The sequence below is a fragment of the Anarhichas minor genome, unplaced genomic scaffold (genome assembly GCF_050575085.1).
Source record: "Anarhichas minor isolate MPS153535 unplaced genomic scaffold, ASM5057508v1 ptg000027l, whole genome shotgun sequence".
NCBI lineage: Eukaryota > Metazoa > Chordata > Actinopteri > Perciformes > Anarhichadidae > Anarhichas > Anarhichas minor.
Window position 1 is genome coordinate 11,521,782 of NW_027466473.1, and position 16,121 is coordinate 11,537,902.

Sequence of the window (16,121 nt, forward strand, 5' to 3'; positions counted from 1 at the left end):
TATGGTGTTCTACTGTTCACCCAGAACGCCAAATCACATTTCAACTCGTACCCCCTAGTGGTGCAGTATCTGTCTGTGCAGATAGATACAACACTTTTGTTTTGCAGACATTTTGACAAATGCTAATTATATTTTTATCCAAACAAAATGGATTTGAATGGAATGGCAGCTGTGGTTTTCATACTGAAAAAACATGTTTTTTGTTATCCTTACAGAACTTACATTGTTTCTCAAATTCCCAACTAAAAAATGTATAGTAAATCAATGGACCTTCAGTATCTGAGAACATATTCGATTATATTTCAGGGTTCTTCGTAAATAAAGAAACAGCAGTGGAGCGTCGACCTGATCCCTCTGTTCCACACAACAATCTCCCCCCATTATTTCTCTTTTTTTGGTTTAGCAGAATAGACTGAAATATGAATTCAAGAAGGCATTGAAGTATAAATCAAGACGTACAGTAAATGCCTTTTAGCCTGAGGGCTCAGCTGCAGCCACATAGAGTGAGGGCAGAGGTGAGCATCTGCAATGCAGCCACAGCTGAATCCAATTGTTTTCATTGTATACAAATCTGTATCCAGATGACAGCAGAGATGTCCAAAACTCCTCTGGTAGAAAATAAGAAAACTGCAACACACAAGCTGATAAATGATAAAGTAGCCGCTGCTGTTCTCCAGTCGCCTCAGAAACAGAGAGTTCATCCCAAGTGTGATTCAACATTATTTGGTGACGATATCAGTTACTCGTAGTATTTTCTCACACATCATTAAAGATTTTAAACTGATCTGTCTAGTGGCAGTGAGAATATTTGGAGGACCTTTCTTTGATATCTGTTTAGTTGCAGGAAAGTAAGCTACATGTCAAATTGTCTATTTGATGTCCCACATATTGGAAGTCAGAATCAATACACTGCCCAGCTCTGTATTATGCTACATGCCCCCTCTGCAGGTTGTTGTGAGAGTTCGGTCAATGCTTGCGAATAAAATTCATTTGAGAGACGCAATTTTATTGCAATATGCTGACAGAGTCATTTTCAAAATGAATAAGCTTCATTCACATTTCAGTACAGTGGGTTCTTATTCAGTAGAGTGGGTGCACAAACAAACACATACACATAAATGGGGGGACTAGAAAAACTGTCAATACAAGCGATTCAAAAGCTAATGATCCATCTGTACATCTAACACACTCACTGACAGTTAGCCTTTTATATTATCATCATATTTACTGTGCAGCTCACCAGTCACACTTCATTCAGTTACTTATTACATGCACTGCAGCTTTGAATGAACTGAAGCTAATATTAAATTGACATGATATATAAGAAATAAAGTGAGACCAGCCGACTACAACAGACACGAAGCGCATATATGAAGTGTTTCATATTTCAAATATTTCAAATAGTAACTTGTTAGATCTTGGATGTGATGTCTCATCAACGCCTTGCCTACACTGATGCACTTAAGGGTCAGTAATTGGTACTAATTAAAGGGCCACTCCACTCATTTTATATGCATTTTAAAAATATATTATATAGCCTTTAAAAGTTGTATAATCTCTTTCTAAGGTCTAGTAAAATAACGAGGTGGCAACCACTGGGTCTGAGAATTGAAGCCTATTCGGGAGTGCCTTAAACTTCATTTCTTTCTAATGTCTGGAATGGAATGGAATTTATGGACTCAATCACTAGTTTTAAGTCTTCTTTAAAACAGCATGATGTTCATTTAGTGAATTATGGTCACGTTTGGAGTAAAATAGACCATAAAGCAGAGTGTGCTTTAGGGCGTGGCTACCTTGTGATTGACAGGTTCCTACCACGGCGTTGTCCAGCCTTGGAGTTGTCTGTGTTTTCATCTGAGAACTTTCACAATGTGTCTCCAGTTCATGAAAGTTAATTGTAACATTTTTGGTCGCCTAAAAATAGTCTTATTCAGAGTTTTGTTGTACTTAGCTCCACCCTCTCTTGTCACTTCTAGTTGCAAAAAGCCAAGATGGCAACAGTCAAAAACCAAGATGGCGACGGCTAAAACTGCTCACTTGAGGCTTCAAAACAAAAGTCCACAAACCAATGGGTGACATCACAGTAAATACGTTCACTTCTCATGTACAGTCTATGAAAATAACCCAGGTGATGTCATGTTTAAAAAATATGGGAGCTTATTAGAGAGATGCGGTTGAAGGAAATACACTATCAACTTGCATTATGGGAGTTGTAGAGTCCAGAAACTTTGATTTATTACTTTTAATTCGCTATATCAAGTTGTGTTGACTGTGAGTTTCAATTAAAACATCGCCTACAGTGTTTCTTAGCACTGTCGTGATTGTGCAGTAGCTTTGGTGTACACTGGTCAGCGATACCAAACACAGACACAGGAATTATACTGGCCCGCAGTTCTCATACATCATTGCATTTTAATTGTAAAGGGCCATCTGTGGTATGCAAGAAGTCCTGAACAGACTTGCAAAGTCATTAAAACACAGTATGTGGCGCTGTGAGAATCTAATTGTTTTTGTAATCACAAGTTACACGAATGAAGCAGTGCCAAGAGGATCCCTGACGACTCAACACAAAGAGCTGTAAAGAATGGTGTTAAAAATTTGAAATATTAAATATCCAATTCTCCTTCTACTACTACTACCAATGTCAACCATACTATGTTTAAAATACTTTAAATGAATTCCCAGAGCAGAAAAAAAGGATGTTTCTGAATATGAGGCAAGAAATTACAGGAGTGTGTTGTGACTATACCTGCAGATGCTGCAGACGAAGCAGTGTGGGTGGTACGTCCTCCCCAGTGCAGAGACCACCTCCCCACTGATGTACTGGTCACAGCTGTCACACTGGGTCCCGTACAGCCGCTGGTAGTCCTCTGTACAGATGTACTCGCCAGAGTGGTGGAAGAAACCTGAGTGCACCAGATCACAGCCACACACTGGAAAAACAGAGAGAGAGAAAAAACCATGAATCAGCTCACATCATTCCTTAGAAATACAAGGAGAGAAAGTAGGTACTGAATCACTGTATGGCAGCGGTGATAGAAACTCTTTCCTCACTAAAGAAAAGCTCTACAGCGCAAACACAAAAATAAGGTATAAAGGGCTGGTCAGATAAGGAGTTTGCATGCAGCATGTATTTCTTATTACTGTTTAAGCCATTAATGCCTATAATTAAATCAATACATATGATCAGTATGTATGATACTGTAATTAAGAAACTTGAGTTGCCAGTCTGCTTTGACACAAACACCAGTGTTCATCCACAGATCTAAAGGTTTACTCTTCTGCAGGTGCATAACGCTTGTACCACAGTCCTAATTATGTCTGAACGACCGTTGGATTTATGCCATTTACCCTACTTTCTCCCATACTTGGTGTGCTGTCGCTATTGCATCCGCCATTTTTGCTCTTTTCACCCATAATGCGTTCCGCAAGAGTCTCACATTTGTCACTCATAGGGAAGTTATTATATACAGTCTATGATATGATTAAGGAAGCTTAATGCAACAGGTAATTTTAACTTTATAGCAAGTCTGACTTTAAGACAAAGACAACTGGTTTGAGAGTAGTTAACAGTACACATGGCCAGTATTTAGCATGTGTGTGTGTGTGTGTGTGTGGTAGTGGAGGGGGTGGGGTTGTTAAGAGTGCAATCTGTTGTTCTCTCTGACCTTTAAAGGGTTTGTACTCTAATCTGGTTTTGAGGATTAGACCAGTAACCAACTAATCTGTTAATTTTTTTACACAATGTTTTGGTTGTCTGTGCATGTACGATTAGGTATGAAAAAATGTGGTATGAGGCCTGAGTGTAATAGTTTGTACATATGTACCTGCATGTGTACAGTGTTTACACACGATGAATATGTTTATATGCATCTATGTCAGTATAGTGTGATGGATGCATGTCCAGGCAAAGGGACACAGGAGCACTGACAGCATGATGTATTGCTTTTATTCAGCAAATGCTAAGTCCTTCAGCCAAATGATTGCTTCTGGTGCAGCTGTGCCGGAGGATGACGTGGTCTCTGCTGAGCTGGTTGGTTACATCATTTAAAAAGGAGCTGAACGATGATTTGCTCCAGCTATAAGGGAGGTAGGGAGCTTACTCTCTCTTACCTCCCATCAGTTGTGTTTTAAAGACTTTATAACAGCGATTCGGGATCTACAACAGATTTTTTTTTTCATGCATGTCCCCAAAATGTATTGAATCCCTCATGCTGTCAGTGTCAGCGCCATGCTTTACCCATTCAGCTGTGCACAAGTCCACATATCTGTCGTGTTATAAGCCGTACTGTACAGCCCCAGCCAGTGGATGTATAAACTGCGCTATGATACAACCTGGAAGTACAGTAAGTTAGGCATTGGAAAGGCAGCCAACGGATCAAAATATCTGACAGCGAATTGAATGTCTGGGCTCTAATTAAGCTAATGGCTCTAAACCCAATGGAGTGAATGGATCCGATCTGATCCGAGCCAGTGTGTTAAGTGGCTCAGACAGAGAAAGAGACACTGTGGAGCAAGACAAGCAGTCCAGCTGCCTAATGTATGCATCTACTGGAGCCAACCTGAAGTCATAAAGACAGTAAAGCAATATTTAAGTGAACCGTAGTTTAGTTTTCTCCACATAAGCCTGGAGCCAAACACATGAACCTTTTGGTTTTCATTTAGAGAGAAAGACTTTGATGAAGCCCAGGGATCATGGACTCATGTCATGGTAGCTTGCCATGCCCTTTTAAAAGTGCATTCTTGTAATATTATGTAGATGGTATTGCTGTTCACTGCACATTTTTGTCACTGGACTATCTGCAATTACATTACATCCATTAACTGCTGACCGTAAAAAGTGCCATTATTGCCAAGAGCTCCATAGTTGTTGCATCAAGGCAAGTTTATGTGTATAGCACCTTCCAACGACGAGGCAATTCAGAGTGCTTTACAAGAGACATGAAAGGCATTATTACAGGATATGAAAGAAACACAAAAAGGCTGATTGTCTGTGGAATTGTCTTAATTTGGTTATTTAAATTACAAACCAGTATTATGGTTTTCTAGTTTTTTCTATCTGTTTCTTTCTGAAGGCGCCAGAAACACACTGAACCAGGACACAATGCTCACTGTATTTAAACTGTTCAAAGTTTATACCTGCATGACACAGACCAGTCCGAGTCCATTTTCAGCATACGTGTTAATTTGTAAATTTGAATCTAAGGAGGTGATTTTCCAACACAGATGTGATGCCTTTAACACCATCTTCATTATTGTCTTACAACAGAATGATCTTCTTACATTTGTGTTAGTTTGAAGATTGGAATCAATGTATTCATATCGGAAAGAAGAACTAGGACATCGTTCTCAAGCGCGGGAAACGCTGAACAGTATTTTTGTTTCCCCACTCTGTCTCTGACAACTGCATTCTTTCTTGTCATGGCAAAGCTGCTGTCGCACAACTTTAAAATGCCAGCTTGACCTTTATCAGTCTGCCTGAGACTAAAGCTGCTCACAAAATGATGTTCAACAAGGCAACCGTCTTTTCTTACTATCCACTGGGATTCAAAAGATGGAGTTATGTGGTTTCCAGCCAGCTGTGACAACATGATGTATACAAACCTTCATATAGATAAAGATACACTCTTTCCCTCTGTTTTCAAGACACACACACTTGAGGAAGACTTTTTTTTTAATCCTTTTTCACTCTGCTGATAGCATTCACACATTCATCGCTGTCTAAATGGAAAGCTATTAAGATGTGGAGGCAAACCGGAAAGAGAGGGAGCAGTTGAGGCGTGCCTGTAATCCAGAGGGACCTCCGGCATATTTGCATTTTCAGATCACATGCCACTTTCAGAAACAATGTCCTCACAGAACAAAATCCGTGCATGGGCATTTACAATGTAATAATAACAGAAGTCAGAATTGCCACAGCATCTAAATGAGTATGGCCCTGCCTGCAACCACCCATTACTCCCTCTGTCAGGGACAGTCGGGACAAATCTTCCCGTTGCCACTTCAACTTGCTGACTAAAGCATAATGTTCAAAAAGGTCAAAGGCATATCGGTCGCCTCCATGCCAGACCTGTCAAGAAGAAAACGCATGACCCCACGCGACCTTGCCCTGATGTTCCCTGACCCCACCTGTTGCTCCAAACTCTGGCGGGTTTCTACGTGCGGTCTCTTTTCTGTGTGCTACGTCAGCACCAACCGGGCAGTTAAACAAAACGGCAGCTCAGAGATACAGCAGAGTCCTATTCACAGTAACTATAGTCACTTTCATTAGTGCGAAATTGACATCATGGATTTAAGAGAATTCAACCTTTACTGGCGATTGTCTCTGCTGGACGGTTGAAGCGCCGGCAGAGAGAGTAACAGCATTTTTATGACCGTCTACAACCATCAAGAGAGTCATCCAGCCTCCACTCTGTCTCACTGTCTAGCACATCCATTCTCAGTCTGTGTAGGGACCTGTAGAACTTATCATCACCAGACAGAGATAACGATCAAAAGGGAAATTATTCAGGCCATATAATGAAATTAAAGGACTGAGAAATGGCTCGTTTGTAAGCCGTCGTAGCGGATCAGTAAGAAGTAAATGACACCATCACTGCTGCAGTTTCAGTGGTTCAGTTACCATTCGGCAAGTGTGGACAAGTTTTGCAGTCAGTGCGGTTAGGGGCCCCAAACCAATGATCAGATTAAAGTCATGATTAAACATGATGTTAGGTTAGGATAGGAGTCAACACAACAAATAACTTGATTATTGGCTGCTTTGCACAAAGATCTTTCTAACGTTCTACTGCAGACGGGAGAAAGAAGATGAGGCTCGCAGGGAACGCAAACAGAAAATAAATTCCATGTCACAAATACACAAAAGAAATACAAATCAATAAATAAAATCATGCTCAATGCATTTTCTTTCTCCTCCCTTTTATCCCTGTGACTTTCCCTTTCGTCAATCTCTGCTCCATCGGTTTCATTCATCACCAGCCTCCCACTTCCCCTCCCTCCTGCTCATCAGGGGGGGGGGGCAGGTTCAGCTGCAGTTCGTCGGAGGCACTGAAGTATTTCGATATATTTCTTCTACATCTGTTAACACTGATTTGTAGCCTATTAGATTGAAGTGGTTGGGGTCTGGACACACATGCACGCAAACAAACACAATTGGCAGAAAGTCAACAGATAATGATTTCTTTGTTTACTGCCAGCGGTGCATGCACAGGGTGTAAGGAATGAAAGAAAGAGGCCGCGCAAGAAGTGATTTAAAAAGAAAGGATATAAATGAACTCCCGGAGGCTCGATACGAGAGTTGTTGCCTCATTTTACAATGGATCGGGTATCAGCAAGTATGTGATTCTACGCACCGATCCAATATCACGTCATCATTTACCAGCTCATCCAGGCAGCACAGGAACAACAGCATATGTCACTCGCTATCTGATGTCTCAGCCGTGATGGGAAAGAAGTGAGATGGCTCACTCGTTACTTCCTTCATTAGCTCCGAAACGTTAACGTTTGCTTTCTCATAAATTGTGTTTGCACTTTAACAATTTATTCGAAGAATTATTTATTCCTTTTGATGTCATTTTTCAAAAGTTTACTTTTCAGTGACTGTCAAACTAGATAATAAAATAAAGCTCTATGGCATTCAATCTAGCAAGTGATAGCGATCATATCACACTCGTACATTTGTTTTTAACGTATTGTACCAGCTCGGTACTCAGTATCGGCTGATACGCAAGCTCAGGTATCGGTATCGGTATCGGGAAGGAAAATACGATATCAAAACACCTCTACTTGATGTGCATGTTGACTGTCTCTTCTTTCTGATTTTGCTTCCAGACACACAAGAAAACATGCAAGCGTGCACAGAAACACAGCGGCACACTGAGCCCCGGTGCAAATGCTCATACAAGGACACACACAACAGAGTGCCGCACAGCTGAGCTGATACAGCGGTTAATGCTTCACAGATTGTCCTTGAAGTCTCTTCTGAAGAAAGAGCCATCCGTGACTATCTGTACGGCTGAGCATACACCAATACTGATTAGACACACCGCTCCTGATGTGCTAACTTGTTTCAAACCAAAGTGGGTCAGGCCTTGCAGTAAGCTTTGTAAGAGTCTGTTTTATATTCTGTTGAGAAGGTGATGACCCTGCAGTTGTACAATACATCCAAATAAATTAAGTGTGCGCCCGTCGTACATCACCTTCGAGGAGGGACTCTTACTGAAAATGATCCTGCAAAAGTCTCCATAAATGGGAATGAAATGGACTATGTGCGATGTTTGTCTTTTTCCCCAGGAATGACTGAGTTTGTTCTTTACAGGAAGAGATGCTGTAAGGTCACAGAAGATGAACGGGGCTCAATTTTCGGATGCAGAAGACGAGAGGGGAGGATTATTTTAGACACGAGGCTAAGACGAGACGTGGGGAAACGAGGAAGAAAGGCAAGATGGGAGTCAAGGGAGAGATTAGAGGAAGAGGAAACGAGAAGGCATCATGTGTGAGGAGAAAGGGAAGCAGACAAGCAAAGCGAATGGGGATGAGGATGTGGAGGAAGAGACAGGGGGGACCCAGGAGAGGTATCAATGAGGCTATCGATCTGTCCATCCAGCGCAGATCTGCCGTCCTGTCACGGTCTTCCCTCATCTATTCGCATCATCAACATGGGATGGATGTTCTTGCCGAAGCTCCTCAGCATTTGCATGAGTGTGATCAGGATGGAGGGATGGATCAAAGAGAAGGAGAAGGGGGGAGAAAAGGGAAAGTCTAACAGTCTAACTGAGGAGTGGTCGGTAGAAACAGTGCACATATGTGCACTAATAAGGATTTTACCATTTTTAAAGTCTCAGTGCTTTAGCAGGCAAACAGCACTAAACACACTACAGCTGAGACTGATGGGGATTTGGTCTTAAATGAATCAATCAGGAATCGATTGATTCACCCTGAGGGGACCATGAATCTTTGTACCACATTTAATGACAATCCATCCAATAGTTGTTCATTTAAGTCTGGTGAACCAACCAATCGACTGCTAGCGTGGCTAAAACTAGCCTTATTGTTAGATTTAATTGAATAGTGCCCAAACCAACAAATACATTTATTAAAATCAAGTTTGCGTATCAAGGTTAACTCTAAACCTGAAATAAACAGCAGAATATACATTTTAGGCCATACCACCTCGTCACTATGCTACCCAATAACAGACGATCTGAAATCACACACCAACACACGGGGGTTGCTGTCTCATCTATCTCACTCTGCTCATCTGTTCCTATTTCTCATTCATCCCAAATCTCCTCTCCGCTCTGCAAAAACAATCTCTTCAATCCTAAATAGCCACACTACCATCAGATTACACCATTTACCAAACAAAGGCGCATTGTAACTCTCTGACATTCACAGCTACAAACAAAGCATGTGAGACAAGAGAGCCGCAGAGAGGGGGGAGGAAAGAGGAGGGAAAAGAAATAAGACGCCTGTGTACTAAAAGCTGACAATTTGATTCTTGTCCACTTCATCAGCTGATGTCTACTTGACCCACGGCCCATTAGCTCAAAGTCATTAAGCTTACTCTGCAAGATCAATTGTCCATAATAATAGATACTTTAATATCAAAGGGAGAACACTGCCGTCAATACGTCTAGCTTGTGTCCTGAGGGCTTCGATTGAGCAAACAAACTATCAAATCTGTTATTTCAGCTCAAGTTATTTTTAAGATTTAAAATAGAAAACCCTCCTCGTTGTTGCTTTGTGGCTGCGTGCATTCAGGCGATGCAACTGGCAGATCAAAGAGAGAAAACAGTGTTTTGGGACAGTGTGGGTCTCGGCCTGTGAAAAGGAGGTTAGCTGGTTGGAGTCTGACTTCGGGCTGAAAACCTGCTGACAGCACTGTTAAGCGAGCTGCTGACTCCAGACCTCTATTTGTGTGATCTGTCCCACCTGCTCAGTGGTGGAGCTCCAACATGCAAAGACACACAAACACTCATATATATGCGCACATGCAAAGACAGCACGCACGCACACACATCTGGACAAATGCAATGTGTCTTCCAGCAGTCGTACTCAACTTAAACTTTTTGAAGGTGGGGCTCAAAGAAAGGGGAATTAGCTGTTGTTTTTTTTCTTTTTGTGTTTGGATTAAACAAACAAAATCAACATGTTAACGGGTAAGATGTATAGATGCTGCAGGGACAGAGCCAGGCTAGCCGTTTTCCTCCGCCTCCAGTCTTTATGCTAAGCTAAGCTAATCAGCTGCTCATTCTAGCTTTATATTTAACTTACAGATATGAAAGCGGTATCAATTTTCTCATCTAACTCTAGCAAAACGAACTCCATTTGGGGCCCGGACCTCTTTTGGGAGGTCTGAGGACTCCTCCCTGAGCACTTTTTTTGAATAAACAAGCTCTATTGGTCTACTTTGAGGCTTTTTAAAGGCACTCTAGCCCATTATTTATATTAAAAGTACAAAACAAATCCCAAAGAAAATGCTCGGTGACTCACCTGGCACATATTGCGGCCCAGATGGTAGTACAGTATCACTGCCATGTACTGTACGTCATCATGTATCCGAGCCTGGGTTTTTGGTATTTAGAAATGATATCTGCACTGATTGTTCCCCATTGGACTTACATCACAGTGCTGCAGTGGCCGCTGGGATATTTAGACAAAACTACAAAGCCTCCACCTTCCGCTCACTGTGGAGATATCACAATTTTGTTTTTGGTGACAGTGGCATCCAATTACCAATGCCTCTGTGTCACCCAATGTTTTTTTCTTATAAAAAACAGTTTGTCATCGACTTTGATCCTGGTGAAGTCATAGCTCAGTTCCTATTTCAGTGACGCTATCATTGATTCAATTGTGCCGGTTCCTTCTTGTCTGAGTACTGGCAATTATTAAATATTTAATTATGCAAATTGATGTGGGTGGAATCCATACAAGGAAGCACATAAGTCCAAGATAGAAAAATAAATGAATATGAGACGTTGTGTGTGAGTGGAGAAGGGAAGCTGATGCAAGTTTTTGTCCATATGTGTGTGTGTGTGTGTGTGTGTGTGTGAGAGGAGGTGTTAATGTGCACTGAATATACAGAAGCATGTTTGTGTGTGTAGGTGTGTGGCAGCTTCTTACCTTGGCAGGTGAAGCAGAGAACATGGAAGTGTGTGTTTTTGACGCGCACCACCTCCCCACGACACACCTCCCCACAGCGCTCACACACAATGGGTGAATTTCCACGGCTGGAGAGAGGAGAGCTGCTGTTGTTGTTGTTTCCTCCATAAAGGCCTGACTGGTACTGAACTGAGGAAAGGAACAAAAACATGTCACTTATTGTCCTTCTGAAGCCCTTCCTTCTGTCGTCCTTTCAACTGAATTCAAACATCTTATCAACGTGATAGAAAAAAAAAAAGCCCTGCCACAAAAAGATAACCGATGTGATGCATTTGTTTTCTCAGGCAAGTGTCTTGTTACAGGAACATGTGACAGCTAAGCACAAGCTTTAATGCATAATGAATCTGGAAACAGATGCTCAGGTTTGTGTTGCAGATAAAGAAGAAAACAAATCAGATCCTCAATTTGACTCATTCTCAAACATCATTACCGACGTTTGTTTGTTGTCCCTCTCAAAAAAAAAAAAGGACACTTATTTTTAATGCCACACAAAACATGTGGCAAACAATCCTGGTGGATCCATAGGACAAAAACACACAAATACATACATTAAACACAAACATGACCACACCATCGACTGAAGGTTTAAAGGTAGACGAAGAAGGCTTAGTGGTTGACTTTGTAAATAGTATTGGCACCTGGAAAGTCTGTTACTCTGCCAGGGAGATCAGCCCGACTTACAGCCATCCATTATAAGGAAGCGGCTTAAGAGACAGGTGTAGAGAAAGACACTAACTAACTGAGACAAATTTCAAACTGCTGGTGGCCTTCAGTATCTTATAGTTGTCGGGAAATATACAATTACTTATATACGTTTGTACTATTGATTTGCTATTATAACTACACTTTACAGATTTGCATTGATGTAGTAAACGGTAAACTGTTGTTATACTTCATTATGTCTACACTCATACTACTCCACTTTTACTATGTTTAGTACTTTCGTTTTTTTTCTCCATTTATGGCAATCAGAGAGTGCATTGCAACTTCTGCACATGCCAATAAAGCTTTGAATATTGAATCTTGAAACATACATGCAGAACATGACACACACACACACACACACACACACACACACACACTATGAGAGACAGAAAAGGGAACATCGGATGTTTTGGGATTACACTTCTATCATCCTCGCTTATGAAACTGGTCAAATCCCTTTTAGAAAAAAAAGTAATTTATTTACGCTGTCTGAAACACACACACACACACACACACACACACACACACACACACACACACACACACACACACAGCTATGTGTCATGGTAGGGCAGTTGTGAATAGATTTCACTGACAGCATATCCGATCAATATTGATTTCGATTTCCTGTAACAATCAACTGACCTCTATCCAGTGCGCAACAATCTGAGCAATGATTGATGAATGATTCTACTGTATTCTACCCAATTCAATTACATTACAGTTAATGCTGCTGCCTCCAAGAGTATTATGCAATCGCAGCACACACACACACACACACACACACACACACACACACACACACACACACACACCATGCAGGTGAAGCTGATGACAGCAGGAGAGAGAGTTGTGGATCTATAAATGTAAAGGTAAAGGTCTATAAAGGTAAAATTGGGACAAAAATGTTTCCGAACAAACTGTATGACCAGTATGTGTTTGTGTGTGTGCGTGTGTGTGTGTGTAGATGTGTGCGCGTGTGTGTGTGTGTGTGTGTGTAGGTGTGTGTGTGCACCACAAAAGCTGGCATTGGCTCTGTAGCCAGATGGCAGCACAAGACTGGAATCACAGACATAGTGGTTGTGCATGTTTGTGTGTGTGTGTGTGTGTGTGTGTGCGAGAGAGACAGCCTGAGTGTGTTCTTTTGTGTGTTTAAACGTTGTATGTTCTAGTTAACAGTATGTAATTGATGAAGGTGACGACATGTTCATATATTATACATGTACTTTTTGTGCTTCAGTGTGTATGTGTGCCTGCGTGTATGTGTGTGTGTGTGTGTGTTGTGCATCGTCTTAACACAACGCACACCAGCAGCCAGGTATAATGTCCTGTTCACACACAACCTCTAACCCTCGTCTACACAGTGGTTCCCAACCTTTTCTCTGGTGAGCCCTCGACACATGCTACTCTCTTACTCTCACTCTGAGGTGGCCTCTTCAACCAAACAGCGATTTGTCTTTCTCAGATTTTCATTTTGTAAAATGATCCGTTAACTCGTGAGTAAAATCATTGAGTAGACAAAACGTTAAATCTGTTTCCTCATGACCCCTCACAAAACATAAAAGAAATTGAACGTTATTTGCGTACAATTCTGCAGCAAGCGGCTTCAAAGTCTGTACTGTTTGACAGAAACACATTTATTCTGACCTTTGACCCTGTGGCTAAACAATAAGGTCTCCCTTAGTGTGAACCAGACCACTTGCTGACATAATTGCAACAGAGTGTGGCCCCCGCCGGAGCCCCTTTAAGGATAAATATCTCCCTTATGTGAGAGCTATAAACCTGAGTAGCTGCTAGGAGGTGTGAGTACTCGCTTTGTCTGCAGAGCCGCTTTTGTTGTTTTTTTGTTTTTTGGAAAATAGATTTTGGGGATTTAGTGGTTTCACATTATTAAAAACATCCTTATGTGGTTCTATGTTTAGACATTGGGACATATTAATATGTGGCAGGCACGTTGCAGACCAAAGATGTGCAGCTTTGTCTTCCTTTTTCTTCTCTGGAAAACATCCGAGTAGCTGTCAGATGCTACTCTGACCTGACTACTATTGATTGTGATAAGTACTGATCTCTCCCACACACAAAAAAGAGAACAATTTGTCTTATTCATTTAATATAATTATGGATGAACTGAGTGGCTCCTGAGACAGATATCAATACACAATATCAGCCTCTGTCTCTAACCTTCATTGACAGAGAGCCGGCTAATAACATGATGAAATACAGTGTCAATAAGTGAGTCAGTGATCAATAACCTCATTGAAGGGCCGTTTATGTCTGCTTCAGATTAAACACTCCCAGGACATTATGTTATTGATTATGCAGCAGCAGCAAACACAGACTCACATGAAAACAGACACACACACACACATAGCCTACACGTGTGCACCTCACCAGCGCACACACTTACGCAAATGTCACGCACGCACACACACACACACACACACACACACACACACACAAATAACTTACCATTTGTCGGTCCACTCATGATGTGAAGTGGAATTCAAACAGCTTGAATGATAGTCCTCCTCAGAGTCTGGATCTGCCCGTTCAATTAAGCTTCCAGCTGCAGGACAAAAGCTCCAGATATGACCACTCCTGTCAACTCTCTGTGTCCCTGTCCGACTTAAATCTCTCCCTCTCCCCGTCTCTCTCTCTCTCTCTCTCTCTCTCTCTCTCTCTCTCTCTCTCTCTCTCTCTCTCAGTCTGGTGAGGGCTTTCCCTGCTCCTCCCGGCAAGCGGATTACACCGCCAGGCAGCAGACTGCTGTACCTCTCCACCCTGCGTAAAAGTAGCCGGTTGAGGAGTTAAATCGAAACTGACTGCACGTGCCTCCTCTTCCTCGCGCCCTCAGCCTCCGCCTCTCCCACCCAACAAAGCCCAGCTGTCCTCTGGATCGGCGCAGAGGCGTCCATCCCTCCTTGAAAGCCGGTGCGCTCCCGCAGACGCCCGCCCGCCTGTGCGCTCCGGTGTGAGGGCTAAAACGCTGGATGGTGAGTTTCTGAGGGTTTACCACAGACTCGGGGCACCGGGCAGGACGAGCTCCGCTCACGGTGCGAGGGCGCCACATAGCGTCTGAGCTACAAACTGCCAGCAAAGAAACAAATGCCAAATCTGAATGTCGAGCAGACGCACAGTCCTGTTTGGACCACAAACTAGTTCTGCCGTGCCTCCCTTCACTCCAGTGGGCCCAGCAATACAGTCTTGGTCTCCAGCAGCGTGGTGTCAGTGTCAAGTTTGGGAGTTTTTGTTTACAAAAAAACAACTAAGTACATCTTTGGGACTCGGCTGACTGAAACCACAGAAACAATGAGAAACGTTGGCAACACACAGACAAAAATAGATTTCATTTGGATTATACATATTAAACAAAGAGAAACATCTTATTCATTACATACACATTATTTATGGGTGTATTATTGTTGTTTATTATCTATCTATTCTTGCATTTACTTAAAACATGTCAATTAAGCTTATTGAAAAGGAGAAAATTGAAACCCGAAGTGTCATGCAAATACATGTTGAAGGTTGTGTACACAAAGGGAAAACCAGAAGATGTGCGTATATTCGTCCTGGTGTGTCATGAAACCAGAGCGATAGCATCATTAATGTCGGCAACTCCACAAATAGGAGTGGCCAAGTCCTGTGGGAGATACGTGCCATCATGCCATAATTACCACCAAAACAAAAGCAAACGAGGGCCAGCGTGTAGTGCCTGTAATTATGTCAATGCACTATTCACATTTATCATTATATAGTTGGTTCTGCAGAGTGTGATAAATCAGATGTGATTGTATAGAGTGGATAGACCGCTTGCAACAGTTCAATGCAATTCTCTACAAGCTGCATTGTGGAAAAATATCAATGTGTGTGTGTGTGTGTTTGTGTGTGCAGGTCTGTTTGTGTGGCAGATTTGGCCCCGCCTTAGGAGCTGCCCTTGTGGGACATTAACAACTGTATGCTTGAAGATGGACAAATTCTAATTTCTCCAGAGGAAGAGGTACCAACTCACACTTTTATCTATTCATCCACATGCCAGTCAAAACTGCACTGACCTTTGTATAACTATAAAACACTGTAGTTAAGCCTGCTAAACCTGCTAAACACAGGCTAACTTGTAACTACTGAGTTCAATTTGTAAAATTCTGCAGCTTCAAGGTGAAAAGCATTGATTTCAAGTATTGTTAGCAGTATATTTGCACTACTTGTGTGATTCAATGCTAATTTTTTTAATACTTTAAATACATTTGTGA

The 16,121-nt window shown here is 41.9% G+C and overlaps 1 protein-coding gene across 1 annotated transcript in view; it reads right to left on the reverse strand.

Moving 5' to 3' along the window:
- LOC142960362 (actin-binding LIM protein 3-like) overlaps nucleotides 1-14,356 on the reverse strand; it is a 34,583-nt gene extending 20,227 nt beyond the window's left edge. Inside the window, exons 1-3 of the mRNA XM_076102173.1 lie at nucleotides 14,338-14,356; nucleotides 11,125-11,292; nucleotides 2,750-2,933 (exon numbers count right to left, since the gene is read on the reverse strand). Coding sequence (XP_075958288.1) covers nucleotides 2,750-2,933; nucleotides 11,125-11,292; nucleotides 14,338-14,356 — 371 coding nt within the window. The remainder of the gene's footprint in view (nucleotides 1-2,749; nucleotides 2,934-11,124; nucleotides 11,293-14,337) is intronic.
- Nucleotides 14,357-16,121: the final 1,765 nt, after the last annotated feature.